Source organism: Dipodomys merriami, unplaced genomic scaffold (genome assembly GCF_024711535.1).
Source record: "Dipodomys merriami isolate MVZ:Mamm:240054 unplaced genomic scaffold, mDipMer1.0.p SCAF_9, whole genome shotgun sequence".
NCBI classification, from domain to species: Eukaryota; Metazoa; Chordata; class Mammalia; order Rodentia; family Heteromyidae; genus Dipodomys; species Dipodomys merriami.
Genome location: NW_027206512.1, coordinates 59,059,226 through 59,082,787, shown reverse-complemented (window position 1 = coordinate 59,082,787; position 23,562 = coordinate 59,059,226). Strand labels below are relative to the sequence as shown.

The following is a 23,562-nucleotide window of genomic DNA, read 5'->3' as shown; positions in this document are numbered from 1 at the left end:
CAAGAACACACTGCATGATTTTCCTAATTCAGGTATACATTTTTGTCTTGTTTTTATTCCTCTTACTATCTTTCTGTAGTTTTTCATTCACTCAGCCCATTCGTAAAACATTAAACTTTCAGTTTATATAAGCATACAAACTAGCCCTTAGCTGCATCTTCTTTGCAAAAACAATAAATAAATGTCTGTGATTAATATAAAAAACAGCTATCAAAGGGAACAATGCCTGCAATTCCAGCACTCACAATGCTAAGGCAAAAGATCTCTACATTTCAAGGCCCTCTCTCAAAAGAAATTATTTTTGCTATGAATATAGATCTTATATTAAGTATTCACATCAGAAAATAATACCTAGGTAGGTAGGCAGGCAAGCAGGCAGACAGATAGGCAGACTGACAGGGAAAGAGGAAACATTTTGGAGGAGAGGACATGGTTATGTCATAGAATATGTTGATTTCACAGCTACATGCCTTCCAAGCTCATCACTTTGAGTGCATTAGATATGCATAGCTTTTCTGTCCTCACTGTAGAATAAGGTGATCATACTAGAAAAATGTAATTGGTACAAGCTAACTCTGACACGGGTATTCCCAAACCCAGTGAAGAAACATAGTATCAGCTTCTATGTTCAATAAAGCCAGATATAGGTCAAATGACTCTCGTCTCCTGGGTAGCAAGGTGGCAAGGAATGCTTCAGGGTTTGTGGTTCTTTCTATACCTTCTCTAAGTCCTTTGCTTCCTGCCATACTGATGATAGAAAAGAAAGAAGGAATGTGAAGGAGGCACATTGGATCTTAACTACCTTGGGCCAGAAGTAACTCCATTATCCCTACTCCATTATCCCTGCTCACATCCCTTTGGCCAGCAATTAATCTTGAAGTCAACCTCTTACAAGATGGTCTAGGCAAAGGTAGACGAATATGAAGACTGAGCTCTGACCACCAAGGGTCTACTTCATTCCTCTTTTCCAATTTTCCAAACACAGAGCACATCTGCCTGTCCTCCAGAGGACACTTCCCTAATGACACTCGACTTGTGGCCAGGACCTCTTGGTTCTGTGAAGTTCTTGTCATAGGTCTGTATGTGACCAAACCTAGGAGCTAAAATGGAAGTCACCTGTGAAGATAACAGAGATGTCATCTTTTTCAGGATGTGTATCTCTCTCTATTCTTGCCCTTCTTCCACACATACTCATACAAACTCACACACCTACACACAGTGATAGGATCACCAGAATAAAGATGAGAGGTACATAGCAGCTACTGATATTTTGTCCGGCCATGTGGCTAGAACACAGAGCAGAGGCGGGTCTTGGCCCTGCTGTGGAATGTTCTCTTCCAGCTCTTACTTCCGAGAGCTCCACCACCAGTCCATTCTCCTCTCTGGCCACCATGGCAATGGGTATTAGGGAATCTGTCTGCACTCAAGCCAACCGTCCAGCTCCCACGGATGGAAGAAGTTGTTTTCAGTCTTGGAAGACATTTTGAGAATCAATTAATAGAATTATTAGCTGTATCGACGTGTACAGCCCCTCAAGAACTTGAAAGGCTCTTGCCAAAGCATCAAATGACTGTCCTTCTCCCTGTTACCTTTTATAATTTCTGCTTATAATCTAGCTATTTATTTCCTGTGCTCAGCTCATTCTCTGAACACCTTGTCAAATGCAGGCAACAGTAGCCAGTCTATACACTCATCACTTCTCATCTCTTTGCCCTGAGTTACAAGGTATCTGAGCACTTTACCGTCCACAAAGCCACAGCCACCGAGATCACCACCACTATGAAAACCACTATAAAACAAGGGATTCCACCTTCCAACCTCAGGTCTCAATACCCTTTCCTCTCTTCTATTCCCCGTTGGTGTAATGCCACTAACTTAAAGTTTTTGTGAACACTGTCAGCTTTGGTATTGGTCAGGGAAAGTCATGCTCAGTGCTGCAGTAAACACCCCTCAATCCCAGTGACTCATTGATTAGCCTCACCAAATACATAATATCTGTCAATCAATGCATGATGACCTATGCATATGCAAATATGGTTTGGGGCAAATTTGTATTTAATCTTTCATAATAAGGAAAATAAGTTTTTAAGTAATATATATATATATATATATATATAATTGTGAAAATACCATACAAGGTAATGAGTACATTTCTTATCAAGCATTGTTGCCTCCTCCTTTGTTTCCCCTTCCCATCCCTTCCCATCCTTCCCATCTCCTCCCCTTCCCCCTTCCCTACCCCACCCCAGCCAAAATTGTAAAGTTCATTTTTCGACATAACATCTTGTACATCTCATTGTTGCAATGGGTCCACCTGTATCCCTATTTAAACTATTTGTTTTTGCCCTTCCCCTCCACAAAGTATACCAACATCAAATACAGTGAAAACAGAGGTTATACCATGGGGGAGGGACATACAAAGCAACAAATCATATCATAAATGTGTTAGAAACAATCTCAAGAGGAAGTGGTACTGTGGCTCAAATGGTAGAGTGCTCGCCTTGAGCTAAAGAGCACAGGGACAGGGCCCAAGCCCAGGGTTCAAGACCCACAACTGACCAAAAAAATTAAAAAATAAACAATCTCAAGAAAGAAAAAAACATTTGAATCCTTATCTTGAGGTTCATTTCGCCTAACATCAATTTAATCTGACCTTTTCTGCTTGTCTCAGACATATACTAGTAATTGCAAATAAGGGAAACCATGGGACCTATGTTTCTTTGGGCCTGGCTTACTTCACTTAATATAATTTTTTCCAAGTCTTTCCATTAAGGAAAATAAGTTTAAAAAAAAAATGAAGAAACACATCTAAGATTAAAAAGTAGGATAGGGTCAATATAGGGTCTGAGAGGTCTATATAGGGTCTGAGAGACTTCTGGTGGCACAAGCAAACCTCCCCTCAGGAGAAAACTAAGCATAACGGGCTGTCGCTTTCTCCACACCTTCAGCCATGAAAACCTAAAATCTGAACATTCTAACCTATATTTAGGCCTTTTTTCTCTTTAAACTATTTCTTAATTCTCATATTTTATCTTCAAGTAGTTTTAGAGAGGAATTGCCATTCAAAAAAGCAGCAGAAGTACACAATGAACCTTTTTTTTTTTTCCTGGCCCCAGGGCTTGAACTCAGGGCCTAGGTACTGTTCCTGAGTCTCTCTGTGCTCAAGGCTAGCACTCGACCACTTGAGCCACAGCATTACTTCCAGCTCTTTCTGAGTAGTTTATTGGAGATAAGAGTCTCATGGACTTTCGTGCACAGGCTGTCTTTGAACCGAGATCATCAAACTCCTCATCAGACTCCTAAGTAGCTAGGATTATAGGCGTGACCCCTGGTGTCCCACTTACAAAAAATCATGATCAATGTTGTCCCTTTTATCAGGTCCACTCTGATTATTTTTTTCTTTATTTTGTAGAATGTGCATTGAATTTTATGACTGAATTCTCTCCTCTTCGTTCTTCTATCTGCCACCATTGATTCCACTCCTCTTAGTTAGTTACTCTAGATGATGCAAATAATACAGTAGAAAAGAATCTATAGTTTTTGAAATAATGAAGTTTTTGTCCTGGAATTTGTTTGTATAACTTTGTACCATGAGTTTACTTCATGGTTTGTGCAAGGACAATATTTCTATTTTCTACCAAATGGTTCATTTATTAAACAAATGTTTTCTATTCATTTAGGGGATTTTAATGCATAGTTACTTAAAAGTCTGGCAAATGTCTACTTCTATAAAATCTGTGACATATTAACCATCCATAACGAGAATATAAAAACTAAAATTTTCAAAAGCTGCTGATTGGTTTAAACAGAGATAAGAGTCACTAATTACTGATCACTAGTGAGCATGTAGCAAGTACAGAGCAAAATCTATTTAGAGACATACTATATTTTTGAAATTACTGTTTTTGGTTGTACATACTTTAAAAGTTAGTAGTAACTTGAGTTCATAAATACTCATGTATGTGTGTGTATCTGTGTGTGTGTGTGTGTGTGTTATAAATCATGAAAGGAAAGGAAATAGGAAAAAAAAAACACATTCACAGACCAACATATCAGAGGATTTATTTTGATTACAGGCGAAAAATGTCAGATTTACTGGACTACAGTGAATTGGCAAAATAAGTGTCCTTCTTAGAATTTATGATTCCTATATGTAATAAGCTTAAATCTGTTCAATACAGATAAAGCCCTTTAAAGTACTCTCCCATTCTCTGCAAACCTTTACAAGTATTTGAAATTTTCAAACAGATAAGGACAAGTTGCTTAGAAATAATCCCACTGACGAAAGTGACATGTCAATACAATTCAACTAGCACCTCTGCTTCCTAAGTGAACACAGAAACTTTCCCAAGTGCTCTATGACTGCCAGGGTCACGGTGCCATTTTGGTCTTTGGGTATCACTTTAAAAGGCACAAGCAGCTTGCAGTACTATGGTAGGTAGAGCAATGGAAATGAGAGAAAGAGAGCTGTTCAGATACCTGAGAGTTTTGCTTTTCCTTTGCTTCCGTCTGGAGTTCACAGAAGGAAAAAAAAAGTTGCCCATTCCTCATTCCTAACGAGTGTATATATTAAGCTCTTTGAAATGTGAGTATTATGGGAAGGATCGCAGTTGCTTTAAATTATAGAAGTTGGCAAGTGCCTGGGAGAAGGAGTGGGAGGTTGTTTAAACTCAGAAAGACAGTTGCAAAACTTAGTTCAACAGCATGAGCTCCAGGCTTCAAACACACTCTCTTGCTCAGACGAGCCCTTTATTTCCCATCAGGTTATTATTTGCATTGTTTTGGTGCAGCTCTGAATAACAAGTCTATTTCTGCTTTGCATTTTTTGAATGATTTCAAAATTCATGGGAAAACCAAAGCAAGACAAACTCAGGTTTCGGAGTAAAGTTTGATCCCTGCAATGCCCAGGAAAGGTAAGCTTACCATTTTCATTGTAGTTTTTTTTTTTTCTCTTTCCCTTTCATGTTTGGACTTCATCAAAATATTGACTGGAAGAACTTAAGACAGCTACTTGTAAAGAAATGGGAGAACTTGTAGAAATAATGTCAACAAATGATAAATCAGAGGTTGGATAAACCTCAGCCGCGGGGCTTTTTCCTACTTTCTGTTCTTCTTGATGCAGGAATCTTTGTCAGCTATCTCTGACTATATTAAAAAAGCCATTTCTCTTAGAAAATGTGAGAGGTGGTCTGTACAGTTTGCAGTCTGATGAACGTCACTTTTGTCTGTGTGGAGATGGGCTAATTTATTTCCAACGTCAGAACATCTACGCTTCCTTAGCCCGTTCGTATGCAATTCAACTTCCCAAACTGTGCTTCTCCTAACGCCACAAAATTTGCATGTAGATTTTAACTTCACTCCAAAACCTCTCTGAATCATATTTACTAGGACTTATTATAGACTGTTTTTGTAGAATGGTTTTTTTTTTCCCAAAGTAAAGTAAATCGTTGGACTTTTTCTCAGAATGTCATGAGAGAATGTTACAGACGTGAGTCCTTTGAAGGGAGGAAAAACAAAACAAAACAAAAAACCAATAACAATTTAACTGAAAGATTCTAACTTCAAATCACAGTCGATGGACAGTGAATGCTGTATTGTCATCTGAGGAGGGTGACTGGGATTTCTCAGTGGTGTCTTATAAACAAGGAGGAGCAGAAGCCTAAGCTATTTGCTTGTTTGACTGCGCAGTGGTTATAGCAAAATGGCTTGTGGTTAGAAGTGGACTGCCAGGTCTCTGTGCCGTGCATCGCTGCTGTTTCCCTGAGAAGCCTTCTGTGATCAGGGTTCCTATCTTTCCAACGCACAATTCCAGGTGCAAAACACGAGCTATCCACTGGGGAAAATTCTGCAACATTCTTCCCGCAGGCTAAGATGTTTTTACCCGGAGCCCCACACGCATTCCTGCAGACGCACGTACGTGCGCGCAGGCCGAGGTTAAATCAACTGCGGGTCTGATGGAGTGCGAGTGGTTTGGGACCAGGTGACCTCTGCACAACTCAGAGGGACAGAAACCTTCGCAGTGAGGGTTGGGGGAAGGGGGGAGAAGAAAGGCCGTTCCTTCTTGCGCATCTCACTTTCCTGGGTCTGTGAGTATTTATTGCCCTCTCTGTGCACCTCTCATTCCGTTCGTGGGGGGAATTACAGTGGCTTTCCACATAATCACTTGTGGTCTCTGTGATGAAGGTCAGAGGAAGGACATGATTATTCACAAGCCAGAAGGCAGCTGGGTCAGCTGGTTGCAAGGTGGTCAGGAGACATCTTTTTCGTTCGTTTCTTCTCCCCACCCATCGCTGTTAGCGAAGCCACCTTGGGACTGACGGTCCACTGTGCTCTCTTCGCCCAGTTTCCGTTTCCGCCCCCATGTCCATCGACACCGGCCTACCCCAGCATTAGGACAGGGAGTGTGGTAAATTGTGCAGACTAGACTCTAAACCAGGTCGGCTCAGCCCCACGCCCAGGCCGGTGGGTGAAGCCCCCCCTATCTGGAGGGGGTCTCCAGACCCCACCCATGACCTCATCACCGCAGGCAGCCGGGATGGCCATGCTCCTCCCGCCTGAGCACCCCCAGGGGATGGGTGTGGCCCACAAATGCGCAGTGTGGCCTGACATGGCTTCCCGTGGCGGGCTCCGTGGAAGCCAGACCCGCCAGGCCCAGCCCCCGAACCCCAGCAAGGCCCCAAGGAAGATATAAACAAAAGGCAAGGAGGGTTGCTAACGAAGCCCCACGCCAGCTGACTCATCCGGGACATAGCCATGGTGGGGGAGGACGGGGGGGGGGGTGCTTTGGAGAGAAACCTGGACAGCGCCCTGGAAACAACAGGACGCAGTTGTCCCCCCCACAAGAAAGGGGTGCTGAGGAGAGAGGTCCAGGGTGACCTAATCGTACTCCAGGGGAGGCAGAGCGCGGGGTGGCCTCTGCGAGGGACAAACGCAGGACTGTGTTAACTACCGAAGTGCTGGGAAGGTAGTGCCGGGAGGTGAACCAGGCTTAGCCCAGGTTGTGGGCTACAGGCTCAGATGTCAAGTCAGGGTTGTGGATCTGAGGAGCCCAGATCAGAGACCCACGGGGAGAGACTCACCAAGGGGGCCTCCTCCGAGTTCACTAAGCCTTCCCCGAGGGTCTACTTTGCGCCTGCCACTGGAGCAAAACTCTTCAGACATAGTTCTTTACAGAGGCAAACCAGGGTTGGGGAGTAGGGACCGTGCTTCGCCAGCTAGCCTGCTAAAATGCAAGAGAAAAACATCCTCTGCAGTTTTGCATTTAAGCTAGACCTTGGAGGATGAGCCACGCAAAAAGCCAAAACACACAGTGGTATTTCCAAGCAGAGAGGCAAGAGGCTAAACATCATATCGTGGCTGTTACTCTAGACCAAGGAGTGTGGAGACCCCAGGACTCTGTTTCCCAAAGTGAGTTCCAAGGCACATCGATTTCAGGCGCTGTTCACAAGAGAGCGCGAGGTATTTTGTGGTCAGGCACATTTGCGAAAGCGGAAAGGCTGTGCACCACAGTGCACCAGAGCTTTGGGCTCGGGACCCAAAACAATATATGACTTCAAATCCCTAGACCCATTCCACCATCCCTTTCTTCATCTGTTAGGGAAGGACAGCAAATATATGAAGCAGCAAGGGGTGTTCTGAGGATTAAATTAGAGGAGGGACCGACTGCTATCAAAGTGCCTAGAAAGACACCTTGATGAATGCCAGATAATATTAGCTATGAAACACTGGCTTCTTTTCTGCAAGACCTCTTATACATTTTAGCGAGCTAACGTGGCCTCGAGCTCTCCCTGAGTAGGTCATTACATCCTAATGTTTTCCATATTTATTTGACCAGGAAATCATTTGCTTCCCCTCCCCCAAGGACCACAGATACATGTTAAAAAAAATAGTAAGATGGAGTTGGTCTAGGGAGGGTGGAAGAATTAAGGCTGAATATCTTGAAAAAGGTTTAATTAAAATATACCAATCTTTAGCAGCCAGCCCACAAATTATCTTCTATTTCAGTAAGTCCCAGATATATCTAACAGAGGTTACTTTTTAAAATGGTTGTCGTGTGTGTGTGTGTGTGTGTGTGTGCGCGCGTGCATGCAGGTGTGTCCCGAGGCTTGAACACAGGTCCTGGGCACTGTCCCTGAACTTTTCTGCTCATGACTAGTGCTCTAGCCACAGCTCAACTTTCAGCTTTTATGATGTTTAATAGGAAAGAAGAGTCTCACAGAGGGGCTGGGAAGGTGGCTCAGTGGTAGAGTGCTTGCCTCGCATGCATGAGACCCTGGGTTCGATTCCTCAGCTCCCCATAAGCAAAAAGAAAAAAGCCAGAAGTGGTGCTGTGGCTCAAGTGGTAGAGTGCTAGCTTTGAGCTGAAGAGCTGAGGGACAGCGCCCAGGCCCAGAGTTGAGGCCCCACAACTGGACCCCCCCCCCCAAAAAAAAAGTTTCACAGACTTTCCTTCCCAGCCTGGCTTTGAACTGTGATGCTCTGACCTCAGCTTCCTGAGTAGCTAGGATTACAGGTATTAGCCACCAATATCCAGCTTTGTTTTTTTTAACTCTTGGAAGTAGAAAAGGACGCAGACAGTAAAGTAAATCTTTGTCAGTAATTTCACTTGAGAAAAGTCAACCTTTGCCGACAGTGTGAGGAACACTGTATAAAGGGTAATGTAAAAATTCAGATGCTAAGTGGTGTCCTGATCCATTGGGAAAATAAGCATTCTGATCTCTGAGATGCAAAATTAGATAGTGACAAGACATAATGTCAGAGAAGCTCAGAGTGAATGGGAATTCAAAGAAGAGAGGACTCAAACAATCATATCATTTTCACATTCTTTGACATCTGCCAGACTCAAGGAACCAAGCTAGGTCCTTTAGACCATTTATACCTCATTCCGCAGATGAGAAAACAGCCCCAGAGGAATTCAGTAACCTGCTGGGAGTCTTTCAAAACCGAAGGTCTCAAGGTTAGGTCCATCTGCTGCTCTGTCTCCCTTCAGAGAGATTTCTTAAAGGGGTGTATAACCTGGCCTTCAGGGATGAAGAAGAGTTGGTGGCATGGGGCATTCCACACAGACAGGAGAATGAACAGATGTACATGTGAGACCCGCAGAGGGACAGTCAGGGAAGTTGCCCTGGGGAAATCAAGTAGACGAGAAAGGAGGGTGAAGTTCCGGGGAAGCTCCGCTGGAATTACAGAAAGCCTTGAATGCCAAACCATGAAGTTTGGCCCCTTTTGCCCCCCCCCCAATAATCATTAAAGGTTTATAAACAAGAAATTAACACACTGAGAACAGTGACTTCAGATAATTAATCCATGGATAACAGAGGCAGAGAACCCCTAGTGATGAGGCCAGATTTGTCCAGGCAAGAAAGAATGGCAGCTAGGGCTCATACAACAGTGAACCAGACAAAGGAGAAAAGCTGGGTGATCATGCCAGACAAAGGAGAAAAGCTGGGCATGATCACACACACCTATAATCTAATTCCATGTACTTGGGTGACAGAAGCAGAAGGTTCTGAAGTTTGAAGCTCGCCTGGACATAGTAAGACATAATCTCAAAAGCAAAGTGAGGTGGGGTGTGGTTGAAATGAGCAAATGCTTGCTAGGCCAGTGTAAGCCCTGGATTCCATCCCAGGACCACAGAAGGGAAGAAGAGTACATGTAGCCCAAACTCTGAGGCTGGTTCTTTCAACAGACGACCCTGTGGCCTCACTAAAGCCAGCGTCCCTGAGAGCCTCAGTTTCAAGCCTGTAAAATGGGGGGAGGGGTGCAGAATGGAAAACGTGGGAGGGTTAGTTGACCCTTGAGGGCCTTCCCCAGCATTCAAACTCCCTGGGAATAACATTCCAAGCCCTTTTATGGAAATCATTAACTATATAGCTCCCTCTACGATCACGGAGTTCCAGACATCTCCTTCATATCAAACAGGCAAATTTCCAAAACAACTTTAGGGTCTACAAAAGTTTTATGAGTTCACAGATATATAGCAATTACATAATAATGGCATTGGTATGTAACAACTTGGGGAGGGTGCATTTTGATATATCCCTTTGGGAGAAAATTTTGTCCATCTTCCCGGCTGTCTGCCTTGTGCTAAATGTCGATCTCTCATGACTGAGAACTCTTGGAGCAGTTTATAGCACATCAAAACCTGGTAGTGTTTTGAATGGCAATTAATCATGTAAATAGGTTTCCAATGATAATTAATCATATTAGTAGTGTTTTGAATGACAATTAATCACATAAGTGTCTTATGATCTCCTGCAGCTTCCAAATGCATGGTAAGCTTTCAGAGAGCAGGGATTAATTCATCTTTAGGTCTGAATCTTAATTTATTATATCAGGCCTGAAAGAACTATTGCATTCCTATACTTTTTATAAATATAACTCAAATCCAGTTTCTAAGAAGCCATTCAAGAAAGAACTTGAGCTTCAGAAATGGCTACTCTTCCTACATCTCCAACATCAAGGTCCAGTAAAGCTACCGTGACAATCACTCTTACGACTGTCTGTGGCTTTGATGTCTGTGTATTCTGCCTTCAAACCCTAGCTGGAAACTGGGAATCACTTAGAAGACTGGGAATCTGGTGTGTGAGCATTCCTAGGCAGGCCTGTTCTCTAAGATCTGGCCAGCTATGGACATGTCCACTTCTTATAGGTATCCACTCCTAGTCACTCCAAGTGTTAGGAAATCTCCCATCAGAACTCCTTCTCTTCCCCCATTGCAGTGTTTGCTTTAGAGCTGGGACTCTGAAACACCAGGAAGGAGTATTATTGTTAAGAAACTTCTGCTTCCTGCACTGTAAAACCCTTGACCCCAGGAAAAACAAAAGCAACATCCAGGAAATGACTAGTTGGAGATGGAGTATATCTTACAAACTAATACTTTGGAGCATGCTTCTGTCTCACATTTATTATATGGTATTCAACAATTATCAGTTAAATATAAAATCACTTCTTCTAAGTTACTCAACTTAGTCACCAGAAGAGATGTTTACAATGATCAGATTAACAGTGTCTTGTCAGACATAGGGCTAGCACTCAAGGCCTGCACACTGTCTCTGAGCTCTTTGCTCAAGGATAGATTCTACCACTTTAAGCCACAGTGCCACTTCTGTTTTTTTGAGTGGTTAATTGGAGATAAGATGCCTCCGGATTGCTCTTGGCTCTGCTTTTAGATGGAGCAAGGCACCATTATCTTTCCTCTTAAACACTCTCCATCTGCCTTCCCAACCTCTCCTCGATGCTCATGTCCCTCACTGGAAAGACTCACAGAAGCTGGGTGGCTCACCTAGGATGAGTGCGGCCCACTTGAAACAGACATCCAGACTTGATTACCAGATTCCAAATGACTTTCCTGTCTCATCTCTGGCTTGAAACTTAAAACCATCTTGATCATCCTTGTATGGATGATCTAAAGCTCTGTAATGAGAAAGTAGCCAACCCCTATGAGGAATCAGCAAGGAAGTATGAGAAGATCAATTAGTGACTTCTAATGGAAAACCAGATGTTTTCTAAGGCTCTACCCACTGTTCTCTGCATATTATCTGAGGGCTCGGAATATAGAAGTCCTATTTAATACACTCTCAAATTTACATTCTCTGGATTAATGCTCAATTTGCATGGAATTTGTCATAAAATGATTGGCTAAAACATCTAGTTCATTTCTTTTTATCTTCTATTTTATTTATTTATTTTTCAATTTTTGTCCTAGTCCTGGAGCTTGAACTAAAGGTCTTGTTTCTTTTTTTTAATTGTCAAAGGGATGTACAGAGGAGTTATGGTTATATAAATAAGGTAATAAGAAAATTTCTTGTTAAACTTGTTACCACTTCCCTCATTTTCTCCTACTTTCCCTCCCTCCCACGCCCAATCCCAAGTTGTACAGATCATTTGCAACATACTGTCTTGTGTATATCGCTGTTACATTGGTTCTTGTCTCACTCATCTGTTGCTCCCTTCAGTTCATTTCTTAATTACAGCAAAACTTATTATATGTTATGGTTCTGCTCTTTTTTGTTGGTTTGCCTTAGTTAACCTGAAACAATTTGAAGCATCTGGAATTAGGAAGTTTAACCCACTATAATCTAGAAACATTAACTACTTCCTTAGGTTGTCTAGGAAACCTCGAGAAGCTTTGTCATTCAACAAATGTGTCTTGAATAAATATGTACACGCATGCACATTATCTTAGCAATAACACTAGAGAGCTGAGCATACTGACTCACTTCACAGAAGGTACAACGATAGATAAAGCCACATTTTAGCTCACCAATATCTTTAGAAACTTGATTCTATATCTATCCCTATTTTACAAGGGATTTTTCCAAACCCCACCATTAGCAAAACAATGACATGTATATAATCTGCAGGCCAACAGAGCTTGTAGCCCTATCAGCCTTTTGCAACAAAGAAAAAGTATCAGATGTCCCATTTTCCCAGAGATGGATAATGAGGCAAATAATGGCCTCTGCTGGCATCTTCAGTCTCCCCTAGAATGGAGAAATGACCCACTTTGTGTGTTCCCCCTTTTGTTGTTAACTTAGTCTTCCTCTCACCTAGACTACTAGCTGCTATTGTCTTTCAATCCCATTCTTCATGCTGTGTATTTCTTTCATTCCGCAGCTCTCTTCTTACCTTCTATTGCCCCTCTTCTCCTCCTATTCCTGATTCTTCTTTTATTTCTCTCTTTCTCTGCTGTTCCTACCTTTCTTTTTCCTTCTATCTATGACCTTCTCCAAAGTCCTTTCCTCTTTTTTTATTTCCTTCATATACACTCCTTCTCATCCCCTTTGACTCAACTATTTTTCTTTGTTTCTATTTTTGCTTTACCTCCTGTAACTTATAGGACTCAGATAAATGAAATGCCTAGCACAGTGCCTGGTACTTGGTAGAATCTATATAAATACCATTTTGGCCCCTTTTAAATGTGATTTAAGGCAAATTGAAAGGAATATGCCAAATAAAGCAATCTAAATGGAAACAGAAAATCAAACCCATGGAGAGGAGGAACAAAATACAAGAACCACAAGAACCAATCTAGTTACTATGATTGAGCGTGAAATTTCACTTCCTGACAGCCAAAGCCCAGTCTCTTCAGACTTAAAGAGACCCATGCATTCTCTGCTGTGCTTAGGATACAGGGCCCAAGGAAAGGGAATGAATTCTCTTTCTTTTGTCCTGTTCGGGATCCTGCCTTGGAGCACATGTTTTTCCCCCTCTCAAATCACAATTTTATTTTCAGAAATCCACTAATCTCTCACTGAACATCCAGTGCTGTATTGTGTTAAAACCTCACTCAAATCCTATTTAGAAAGATGTTTTGTGTTGTGAAGAATACAAGCCTCATAATGAAGGCAATTCATAGTTGAAGCTGTTGCTATGGTGTTGCTACAGGAGACCTGTAATTCCTAATCAAGCTTCCTGAATGCAAGTTCGAGCTGCCCCTGGGTGGTTTATGGGAGAAAAGCACCAGAAAAAAGGAAGGTAGGAAGGAAGGAAGGTAGGAAGGAAGAAAGGCAGGAAGGAAGGGAGGGAGGGAGGAAGGGAGGGAGGGAGGGAGGGAAATTTCTTCTGAATTCTTGTCCATTTTTCTGTAAAGACACTCCTTTGCTTTATCCTTCCTTACTCTATTTTCTTTCCTGTTCTTATCACCTTCCTTCTGAGGCTGATTTCAGGCTTGAATATTTCCCTCCAGCAGGACTTCAGGAGTGATTTTCTGAAATTTAGTGTTAATTCCTTAGGATTTTAATCCAAAGAGATAGCAAAGCAGCCTCAGCCTTCTTGTAAAAAATGAGCACAAGTATCTTTCTCATTAGAGTTACTATGATGATTAAATGAAATACTACGGTACCCTATGGGAATGAAATGGGAAGGGGGGGGAGTTATATATGTAGTGTGTTGATTGAATCCTAGATCATCAGGTTTTCTTTTCTTTCCTCTCCCTTTCCTCTTCCCTCCCTTGTTTTCTTTTCCTCTTCCCTTTTCTCTTTCAAATCTATCCAATGTGTGTATGAATTCAGTAAGCTTTCTAATTAAGCAAAAATTGCCTATTGCATTTTCAAAAAACACCATAATAACAACTCCAACTATAAATTGCCTCAATTTAAGACTTCCATCCTTTACTACACAAAATATTTTGAACATGATTTGAGTGAAATCCCAAAAGAGATTCAGAAGTACTGTTCAAGGAAAAGAAACAGAGTTGACAGTATATAAATGAGAGAGAGAGAGAGAGAGAGTATTCACTGCAGCCTTCGCTTTCAATGCTGGTTGTACCTTAAATATCACCAAGGAAGCCTGGAATGAGTCCCCAGCCCAGACTGTGCTAAAGACTACTACATCAGAAAGACTAGGGGAGGATCCACATACACACAACTTCTTTTTAACTTCCTAGGCAATTCAATAGAATCCAATAGAATCCAATAGGACAGCCAAAATGGAGAAACACTGTTTTAGGGGACATGATAACCAATGATGTCGAAAGCTGAAGAATTCCCAAAGCTGTGGGGCTGGGAAGGTGGCTCAGTGGTAGAGCGCTTGCCTTGCAATGCATGGGGCCCTGGGTTCGATTCCCCAGCACCACATAAGCAAAAAGAAAAAAGCCGGAAGTGGCGCTGTGGCTCAAGTGGTAGAGCGCTAGCCTTGAGCTGAAGAGCTGAGGGACAGTGCCCAGGCCCAGAGTTCAGGCCCTACAACTGGACCCAAAAAAAAAAAAAAAAAAGAATTCCCAAAGCTGTGTGTTATAGGTACAGTAAAGATACCAATAACTTTCTAGACTCTGCGGAATCCTTTCAAGAAATTGGAAAACATACAAGTCAAATTGTGGAAAGAAGGGGGTAGACACAAAAGAGCTAAGCAAGTATGGCTTAATCCTTCAACAACCATGAAGGATGTCTAACGGGAAGAGCAGCAGAAGCTAGCTCGAGGAGCTAATGAAAATTTATAGTCTAAAATTTATATCTAAAATTACATTCTAAAATTTAATTTTAGAATATAATTCATCTTTAGACTATGGAAGACCTAAATATATTCAATCCAAAGCATGTCACACTGAGTCTTAAGTTTTGGAAAAAAAATGTTTGCCTTGATCCAGTGTCTCCAGCTTCACACATTCCATTTTAATCACCATTCATTTTTGTTTTTTATTTTTTTATTGTCAAGGTGATGTACAGAGGGGTTACAGTTACATAAGTAAGGCAATAAGTACATTTGTTGTCAAACTTGTTACCCCTTCCTTCATTTTTCTCCTACTTTTCCCTCCCCTCTAGCCACCCCTCCCCAACTTGTACAGCTCATTGCCAACATATTGTCTTGTGCATATTACTGTTGCATTGGTTCCCCCTTGTCCTTTGTCTCACCATTTGTCATTTGTTAAATCTCTTGATACATCAAATATGTCACTGGATTAACTCATCCTCATAAATATCCTGTGAAGGGTTGCCTCCCATTTTGGTGAACAAGGAATTTTTTGATTGATAGATAGATAGATAGATAGATAGATAGATAGATAGATAGATAGATAGATAGATAGATAGATAGATGAGATTTTACATGAAGGAGTGCAAGAGTTTTCTTGAAGACAGTAAGGGTCAAGGGAGGGTTGAAGGCTGAGTCTATAATATCAAAAGCCCGGGGTGATTTGACACTGCCTTTCTGGGTATAAAGCACAAATTCAAAACCTGCAAAATAATTGAAAGAAAAGGAAATAAAATCTATGTTCTGAAAGATACACCCAACATCTATGCCTCAGAATAAAATAAAGAAAATGTATCTGAGGCTGCAGCTATATCTTTGGGTTGCAGAAGGACTTGAACATTTTCCAGATCATTTCAGATAAATGTAGGCGGGTGTACAGTCTTTGCCATCATTACACACAGATGCCCAGGAAGGTGGTGGAGGAGCAGCCAGAATCAGGATTGCCTATGGCTGATGCTAATCACAAATGCAGCTTCCTGAGCTCTGGGCAGCTGGGGCTTGGCTAGAAATGACCACTCCATGCACCATTCATCTCCACCATCTGCCCACTCCTTCTTTCTTCCCAGGGCATGCAGTCCTAACTGACTTCTGCCTGCCAAATCATCCCACGTGCACCAACTCATTTGGCCACGACCGCTTGCAGAAACAAACCTCCACATCCCTTGATTACCTTGAAAACTGATTAGTGTCCATTTGCAAGCAATATTTTCCTCCTAATCTATCCAGGTATATTATGACTCAGAGGAATTCATTGATTTTTTTCTGAAAAGATTAACTTAGAAGAGAATGAAACCTAATAAAAATATTATATCAGGCCCACATAGCTGCATAATCTATGTCAATGAGATGATTTGCACTTGGTCTATGGACTCTAGGCATCAGTATTAGTCATCCGTCGCAATGAGAGATGGAAATGAGCCACATAGCACTTTCCTGCCAATGAAAAAACTTCAGATCTTGGAATTGCTAGTGTCCTTTTGAAAATGCCAGCATCCTGTTTTTTGCCTTAAAAATGAATATTATGGCATGTAAGGGGGGGAAAAACTAGGTTGCAAGTTTATTCCAGGGCAAATTTAGATTCTTCAAGAATAAGGTTGGATAATATCTGAGAGACTGTGTAGTTTAAACAGAAAAATTGCCAGTCTCCCATAAGAAGGAGGATAGCCTAAATATTTCTCTTTCAGCTCACACTTTCAGATTTCCTTCAAAAGTCATTCTAACAAAAACTTGAGAGAACTCATGTAATACAAACATTTCCAATAGAGTTCATGTCTCGGACCAAATTGCTCCAGCAAATCTATGGTGATTTGGCTAAGGCTGCTAACTGTCTGAAGAAGTTAGCCAAGAGAGGGAAGGCGTGCGCATGCGCTGAGGGCCTGTGTGGCTGGCTTGCACCTTCAGTCCTAACTTGGTGCTGGACAAACATTATCTCATGTCGTCTTTCCAATGACATCTTACAAGTCGTTTTTTTTTCACAGAAAAAGTAGGAGAAATTTGGGCAGATGAAATAACTGGGTAACATGGCCAGTGAAGAGTAAAGTCCAATTTAGATCATGAGACTGAAACTCCTGTTTGTCCAAAACATGTTTGGATCAACATGTGAATGCATCTTCCAAACTCTTAGAAAATACCCAAGACAGTATAATCTTATATAATGAATCCAGAGACATGGTCCATGAAGACCCTTGGACACGGGAGTCTAAAGCCTTCATCAGGCACCTGAGAGACTCATGGATCTAACAGGTGGTTTAATGACCACCTCCATGTCTGGTGTGGAAGGAGATCTGGGGGAAGGCTGTTTGTGCACAATTCATCCTCATAAACCACTTGCCAATTATGGAAAAGGAGCCTCAGACACGGCCTTGAAAGATATGGCCTTGAAGGAATGAGAAGAACAGGAATAGGGAAGGGAAGATCTGCTCCTGGAGTCCTTGATTTCCACCAAGTAGCCTTATCTGGTCGGAGAGAAAGGTTCTAGGGGGGAAGGCAGTCATTTTTTAAAAAGCTAGTGAAAGGTTAGATAGGCTTCAAATGATGACAAGATGAAAATATAATAGGTAATTCTGGCTTTATTCTGAAACGGGAAGGCATCAAATCTTCTGAGTGAGGAAACGACATGCAGGAGCCAGCGTTTGGGGAAGATGGAGCTGCTGTGGTGAGGAAGGAAACCGGAAGCGGGAAGGCAGAGGGGGCATGTCCCTCAGAATTCCATGCCAGCCAAAGGTCAGGGTGCCCATGGCCTGGGCCTCATTTGGTCTCTGCACTGCTCTGCCCTGCGTGCAGGAATTCTGTGCAGATGAAGCACCATCTTCAGGAGGCTGTGTTCTGCCTGATGTGGCCCAAATTCCCTTGGCCTTTGATGTGGAAGTGTCACCAGGACATTGAGTGGATTCCTGACCATCTTCCAGGGGAGAACACGCAGTAAAGAAGGACCCCCAGTGCACACACGCTGACTTCGGATAGCAGGGAGGCAGAGATGAGTGGGGGAAAACCCAGCAAAGGAAAAATAAGATTTCATTTTCCCCCAATGTGATGAGACAGAAATTTAAATTATGGGCCCCTAAGTAGAAACAATAATATGTGAAGGCATCACTTCAATGCTATTAATACTTAAAGAATGATTTTCTGCAGACATGTTACCTCACCCCATCCTTACTCATGTATACACATGAGGCCCTGGTGGATTCTAGTTGTTTCCAGAGCAATCTGTAGAGATCAATTAGGAATGTCCTAGCCAGGACTCATCTTTTGAAGGAATGGGTTCATGCAGCTTACAAGTTGTAAAAAAAAAAAAAAATCCAAGAAAGCTGTGCGGGGGAATTATAATTGGACCTGAGTTCATTTCGTAGTCATGTGACCCTGGACAAGTTTGCTCCTCTCAGAATAGCTATAGAAACATGACAGGCTGATGAAATAATAGATATGACAGCATCTTACTCACAGCAAGAAGTAGACATAGCAGTGAGCAGGGTCATAAACCAATGCAGAGGGGGCCAGGCAGGAAATACAAGTGAACCCGGAGGACTAAGAGAAAACGTGTAAGGCCAGAACTCATGGGTACACCCAAAGTCAATACTAGCTACTTGGCCTCACCCAGGATCCCCATGCTGTGGAAATAAAATAACAACTAGAAAGCATATGACAAGTCAAGAGAGACCAAAAGAGAAAAGAAAAAAAATCTTCATTTTCATTTGGTACTAGGCCCATAAATTATATCTCTGACATAGAAGTGAGATTAGTAGTGGGAAGAATCTCTGAGAATCTGAAGAGTGGAAATGAATTCATGTTGATTTATAGCACCAGCATTTGAAGTGACATAGCTCTACCTTCTGGAATACTGTCTAGGGCATTTTGGGATACTTGGAAACCCCACCCCTTTCTTCTTCCCAATGAAGGTTCTAATCCCAGCTACTCCCAAAGTGTTAGGATGGCACCATCCCACTGATCCACTAAAACCCACGACGAGGAGAAACCCAGGATGCTCAACAGAAATGAGTACAACTATGAGGTGACCTTTGTAATCACAATAAAAAATGCCTGGGATGAAAAATAAAATTTCTTCTCTATTTTCAAAAACAAAAACAAAAATAAATACAATGATGGAATAAAAGGTCTCAACATTGAAAAGACTGTTACAGGCTGTCAATCACAAACCTCTGAACCGCCCCCCCCCCATAGAATACTTAGCACCTGCTTAAGAACTCCAGTTGGCCAGTCCACTCCTGGAATTGTCAGAGAGCCCAAACATACAATGAGAGTGGACTTCTCTTTCTTCTGAACAATAGCTCTTTCTAAAAACCCATCTTCACAGGAATGCTAAACACAAGCAGTCACTTGTATCTACGCTCAGCCTCCCCCAAAACAGTGAAAAGGAGAGGATTCTCTAGCAGAGACAAAGTGCAGCCCCTCTTCTGTCCAAGAAGGATTAGAGTTGGCAGGTGGCATTGTCCTTACGGTGCAGACTCACTGGCATGCCCACGTTTGGGCATCAAAGGATCTGGCAGAGTGAGAGCAACTGCATGATTGCAGAAAAGGCCTCCACTCAGCTGCCCAGCTGTCCAAGCAGCCATGGCTTTGGGCTCGCATTAGATGACCAGGCATTTGAGAGTTGAGTTCTGAGGGCCTTTAGACCACAGTCAGTTCTCACAATTTATGGCAGATACGTTATACACGTTACCATGAATGCTGACTTAGCAATCAAGGAACCATTGCCCCTACAGATGGATAAGGGTAGGTTCTTGAAAGCCTTTCTCACAACATTTCTGGAAAGTGGTTATCATATAACCTTGCTTGATGCTTATCTATGTTTTAAGATACTTTATTTCATATATATATTATTGATTCAGTAAAGACAGGCTCATTGCCAAAGGCAACGCAAGTAACGCCTACATGAAGCTTATCTAACACTTGTATTCTCTCTTGTTCCAAGCAACAATTCCATGCTTGGGGGCTAATTTAAACAGCAAAATCACCAGGGAAAGTATAAAAATGCAAGAAATGAGACACCAAAACCACTGCCATAAAAGAACACATGTTTATAGTGCACACTACTTCTCATGTGTTACAGAGAGCTCAAAGTAGAAGGTAAAGCACTGTCACCTTTAATCTCAGCTTTGCAGATCTATACATAGCCATCAAAGATTCACAGATACATTTTAGCCAGGAGAAGAATTTGCCATCACAGAATCTGTGGATAGTTGAGACTGACTAATACTCAAAAATTTTCTGGGCTCCAGTGAAGTCATACTGAGGCTTATATCTAAGACCTGAAAATATAAGTTAGACATGAGGACAAAAGAATACAATATATTCCATTGCACAGGTGTGGTTTTTTTCTTTTAAAGGACATAACCCCAAATGGAATTATTCCCAAGATACTAATATATAGGCACTATCCTATTTCAGCATTAAATTGGAAAAAAATGTTTTCCTATTGAAGCACTTTTTCTCTTCTTAACAAAATTTAAAGTTTTGCTTTCATTATTTTTTTTAAAATTTTGCTTTATTGTTAAGAGGCTGTACAGAGTAAGGCAACGAGTACATTACTTGTCTATCATTGTTAATTGCTACATAATTGTACACCTCCACAGAATATTGTATCACATTTAAGCACAGGTAAATGATATGCACTGATCAAATCAGAGTAAGTAGCATTACTGTACTATCACATTAAACATTCATTATTTCTTTGTGTTGGGAACATTTAAAATACTCCTTTCTAGCTACTGTGAGATATATAATACGTTATTAACTTTTGTCACCCTGCTGTGCTATCAAATACTCGAACTTAGCCTCTGTGTTTTTTACATTCTTTTTACCCACCAGCCGATCTCTTTGGATCCTCCCCTCCTCTCCACCCTCCCCAGCCCCTGGTAACCACTAATCGACTCTTTACTTCTATGAGACCAGCTTTTATTACCTTCTATGTAGGAGTGAGAACATGTGGTATTTGTCTTTCCGTTTCTGGCTTATTTCACTTAACATAACATCCTCCAGATTCACTCATGTAAGTCAGACTTTCCGGAACTTCTACAAATTGATCTTCACTATGTCTTGGAAGCTACACAGAACATGGCTACCTTCCTTCCACAGAGGAGGCTTTCCGACGCTTACAGATACTACAGTTCCTCACTGGCACAACTTCCCACCTTGGACATTCTATTCTCTAACTGTTCCTCGTAATTCCTCTAATTTCAGCATCTTGCTCACTTTCTTGAGACATGTTCTAAACTGTCAAAGTTGATTATCATCTCCTGCTGAGTCTCTAGAATAAAATGAGCATCTTCAAACACCACAGGCAACTTTTCTAAGAGATAGATAGATAGATGATAGATAGATAGATAGATAGATAGAAACTCTTTAAAATAAATCATCTCTTTCTATGTTTTGAAATTCATCCTAAGGAAATAATCACATGCATAAGCTAAAAATTAGTGGCAAGGCTGTTCCTTAGGGAACATATGGAAACAATTTAGACATCACAATTTAGCACAGCACTAAGGAAATTGTGGCACATCCATAGAACCAGTGAACACTTCATCACTATTAAAAATGTTAATGTAAAGCAAACTTATATTTGACCTACATAAACCATCACATAGCCGTGTAGAAAATATTGTAGGAGAAAATTGTACTTTATTAAAACAGCCATCTATGACCCACAGAAGGAAGCATTCTCTGCATTAGCCACACCCATCACTATGATAAGTACCTGGGAAAAACAGCTTAAAAGAGAAATGATTTATTTAGGCTCATGATCTCAGAGGTTTCCATCCATGATCAGCTGGCTCTACTTTTACAGGAAAAGTGCTCACCTCGTGGAAGCAGGACGCAGAGAGACAGAAAGGGGCCTGGGACAAGGTGTATTTCCGATGCATACCTCTATTGACCTATTTCCCAACCTCCCAGATTAGCCCCTGCTAGGCTTCAACACACATCCTTGTGGGGGCACTATATTTGAATTGTTACATCCTGCCTAATTCTAACGTTGATTCAAGGTAGTCTAATTTAGTTTTTATGTCTTATGTCCTACGATAAGTTACTGTGTGTATAATAAGGAAAAGCCAATTCTGCTTAGTGTTTTAAAAAAGTAAATTAAAGTCACTTTTTGGTAGTTACATAACACTTACCTGGCCTTAACCCAAGCCTACCTGTGATTTTACTTATTGGGTTTCATCTACGTACACTCTTCCTTCACAAGCGATTTTCACCTTAGCCACAATGAATCACAAATTTATCCCTCTGTTCTCCACCTGCTATCTTCTCCTTACAATCTCCTTTAGGGTAAGGGATAGTCTGTGGAGATTGCCCATATTAAGACACATAATAGAATGGCATAGTCAGTCCAAAGCTATCTATCTCCTGGATATCAGAACTTTCAGGACTTTCAGGGAGAGTTTAATTACCTTATTTTGTAATCTCAGTCTAGACAAGATGATCACACTATTTACAATATTGTTGTCTAAGGAGGGAAAAATAAAACCTAAAACACTGTCTTTTTCATTGTCATGTACAAGAGGGTAAAAATCATCCCAGATATCTTTTTCCGTTTGGCAGGCATGACCTGAGCTATTCAGAGACAAATTTTAGGCAGATATTAAGCTCAGTTTATACACATGAGCCCATGTTGTCAGATTCCACAAATACGGCCTCCTCGGACTTCTTTGTATCTCTCATCAAAAGAATTTAATATTAAATTTTCAAACCCAATTGGCATCAATAAATTCCAGATGTCCTCCCCAAATCCCTAAATCTCACATTAGACTAAAAGAGATATTGCGGAATATGATCAGATGGTTGCATTCAGTTCCCTAAAAAGCCAGAACAATCTTCAGCAGTCTTCATCCTTCTCCCAAGAAAATAGGTGAACTCATGAGTTCTTAAGAAGATGAGTTCTCGGGATTCACAACCCAGCTGTCCGACATATGTTTTTCTTCCTTCCTCCGCTCATGGGGGTGATGGCATCATGGTAAAGTACAGGAGAGAGAGCCAAGCTGCCTGTGTTGCAATTTGTCTGGAAGACTTTGGACAAGTCACTTACTCTCTCTATTCCTCAGTCTTTCTATCTGTAAAATAGGATTGCTTTATGGAGATTCGTGAGTTAACAATGTTCTGAGCACAGGCCCAGCACTTGTTATCATCTAACAAGTGTGTGACATAAGAAGTCTAGGTGGCTTGAGAAGTTCCCTTCCCACTTTCCCGCTAGGTAAATAGGCCTAAGTCTTCTTAACCCTTGATTACAAAGACTCTCCTTGTTCTGTGAGTGATCTAAATTCAGATCACAGACACCAACTTCCCTTACCCGAGTCAGTACCCCTGATCTGTGTGCCTGAGTCAAGCCCATCCTACCAACTGGTCAAGTAATATAACTCTAGTGACAAAAAAACTCGAGTTCTATCTTCAGAGGTTTTGAGGAAACACCTTCACATCTCTAATTAATTAAATGTAAAAAATCTCTAACATACTAATATGCTCACAATAATTATTTAAAATTGTAATTTCTGCATTCTTACTCTTATGCACCTAGTGGTAGAGTGCCAGTCATGAACAAAAAACTAAGGGACATAGGCTAGGCTCTTAGTTCAAGCCCTG

The 23,562-nt window shown here is 41.5% G+C and overlaps 1 protein-coding gene across 2 annotated transcripts in view; it reads left to right on the top strand.

The window, feature by feature from the left end:
* Positions 1–4,446: 4,446 nt before the first annotated feature.
* The window catches only part of C1qtnf7 (C1q and TNF related 7), an 87,302-nt gene continuing 68,186 nt past the window's right edge, over positions 4,447–23,562 (top strand). The window contains exons 1-2 of one of the 2 annotated variants that reach the window (XM_070013040.1): positions 4,447–4,585; positions 4,764–4,913. In XM_070013040.1, the coding sequence (XP_069869141.1) occupies positions 4,901–4,913 (13 nt within the window). In that variant the 5' untranslated portion in view covers positions 4,447–4,585; positions 4,764–4,900. Of the gene's footprint in view, positions 4,586–4,715; positions 4,914–23,562 lie in introns of those variants that run through there. The other variant, XM_070013039.1, reaches the window with a different exon arrangement.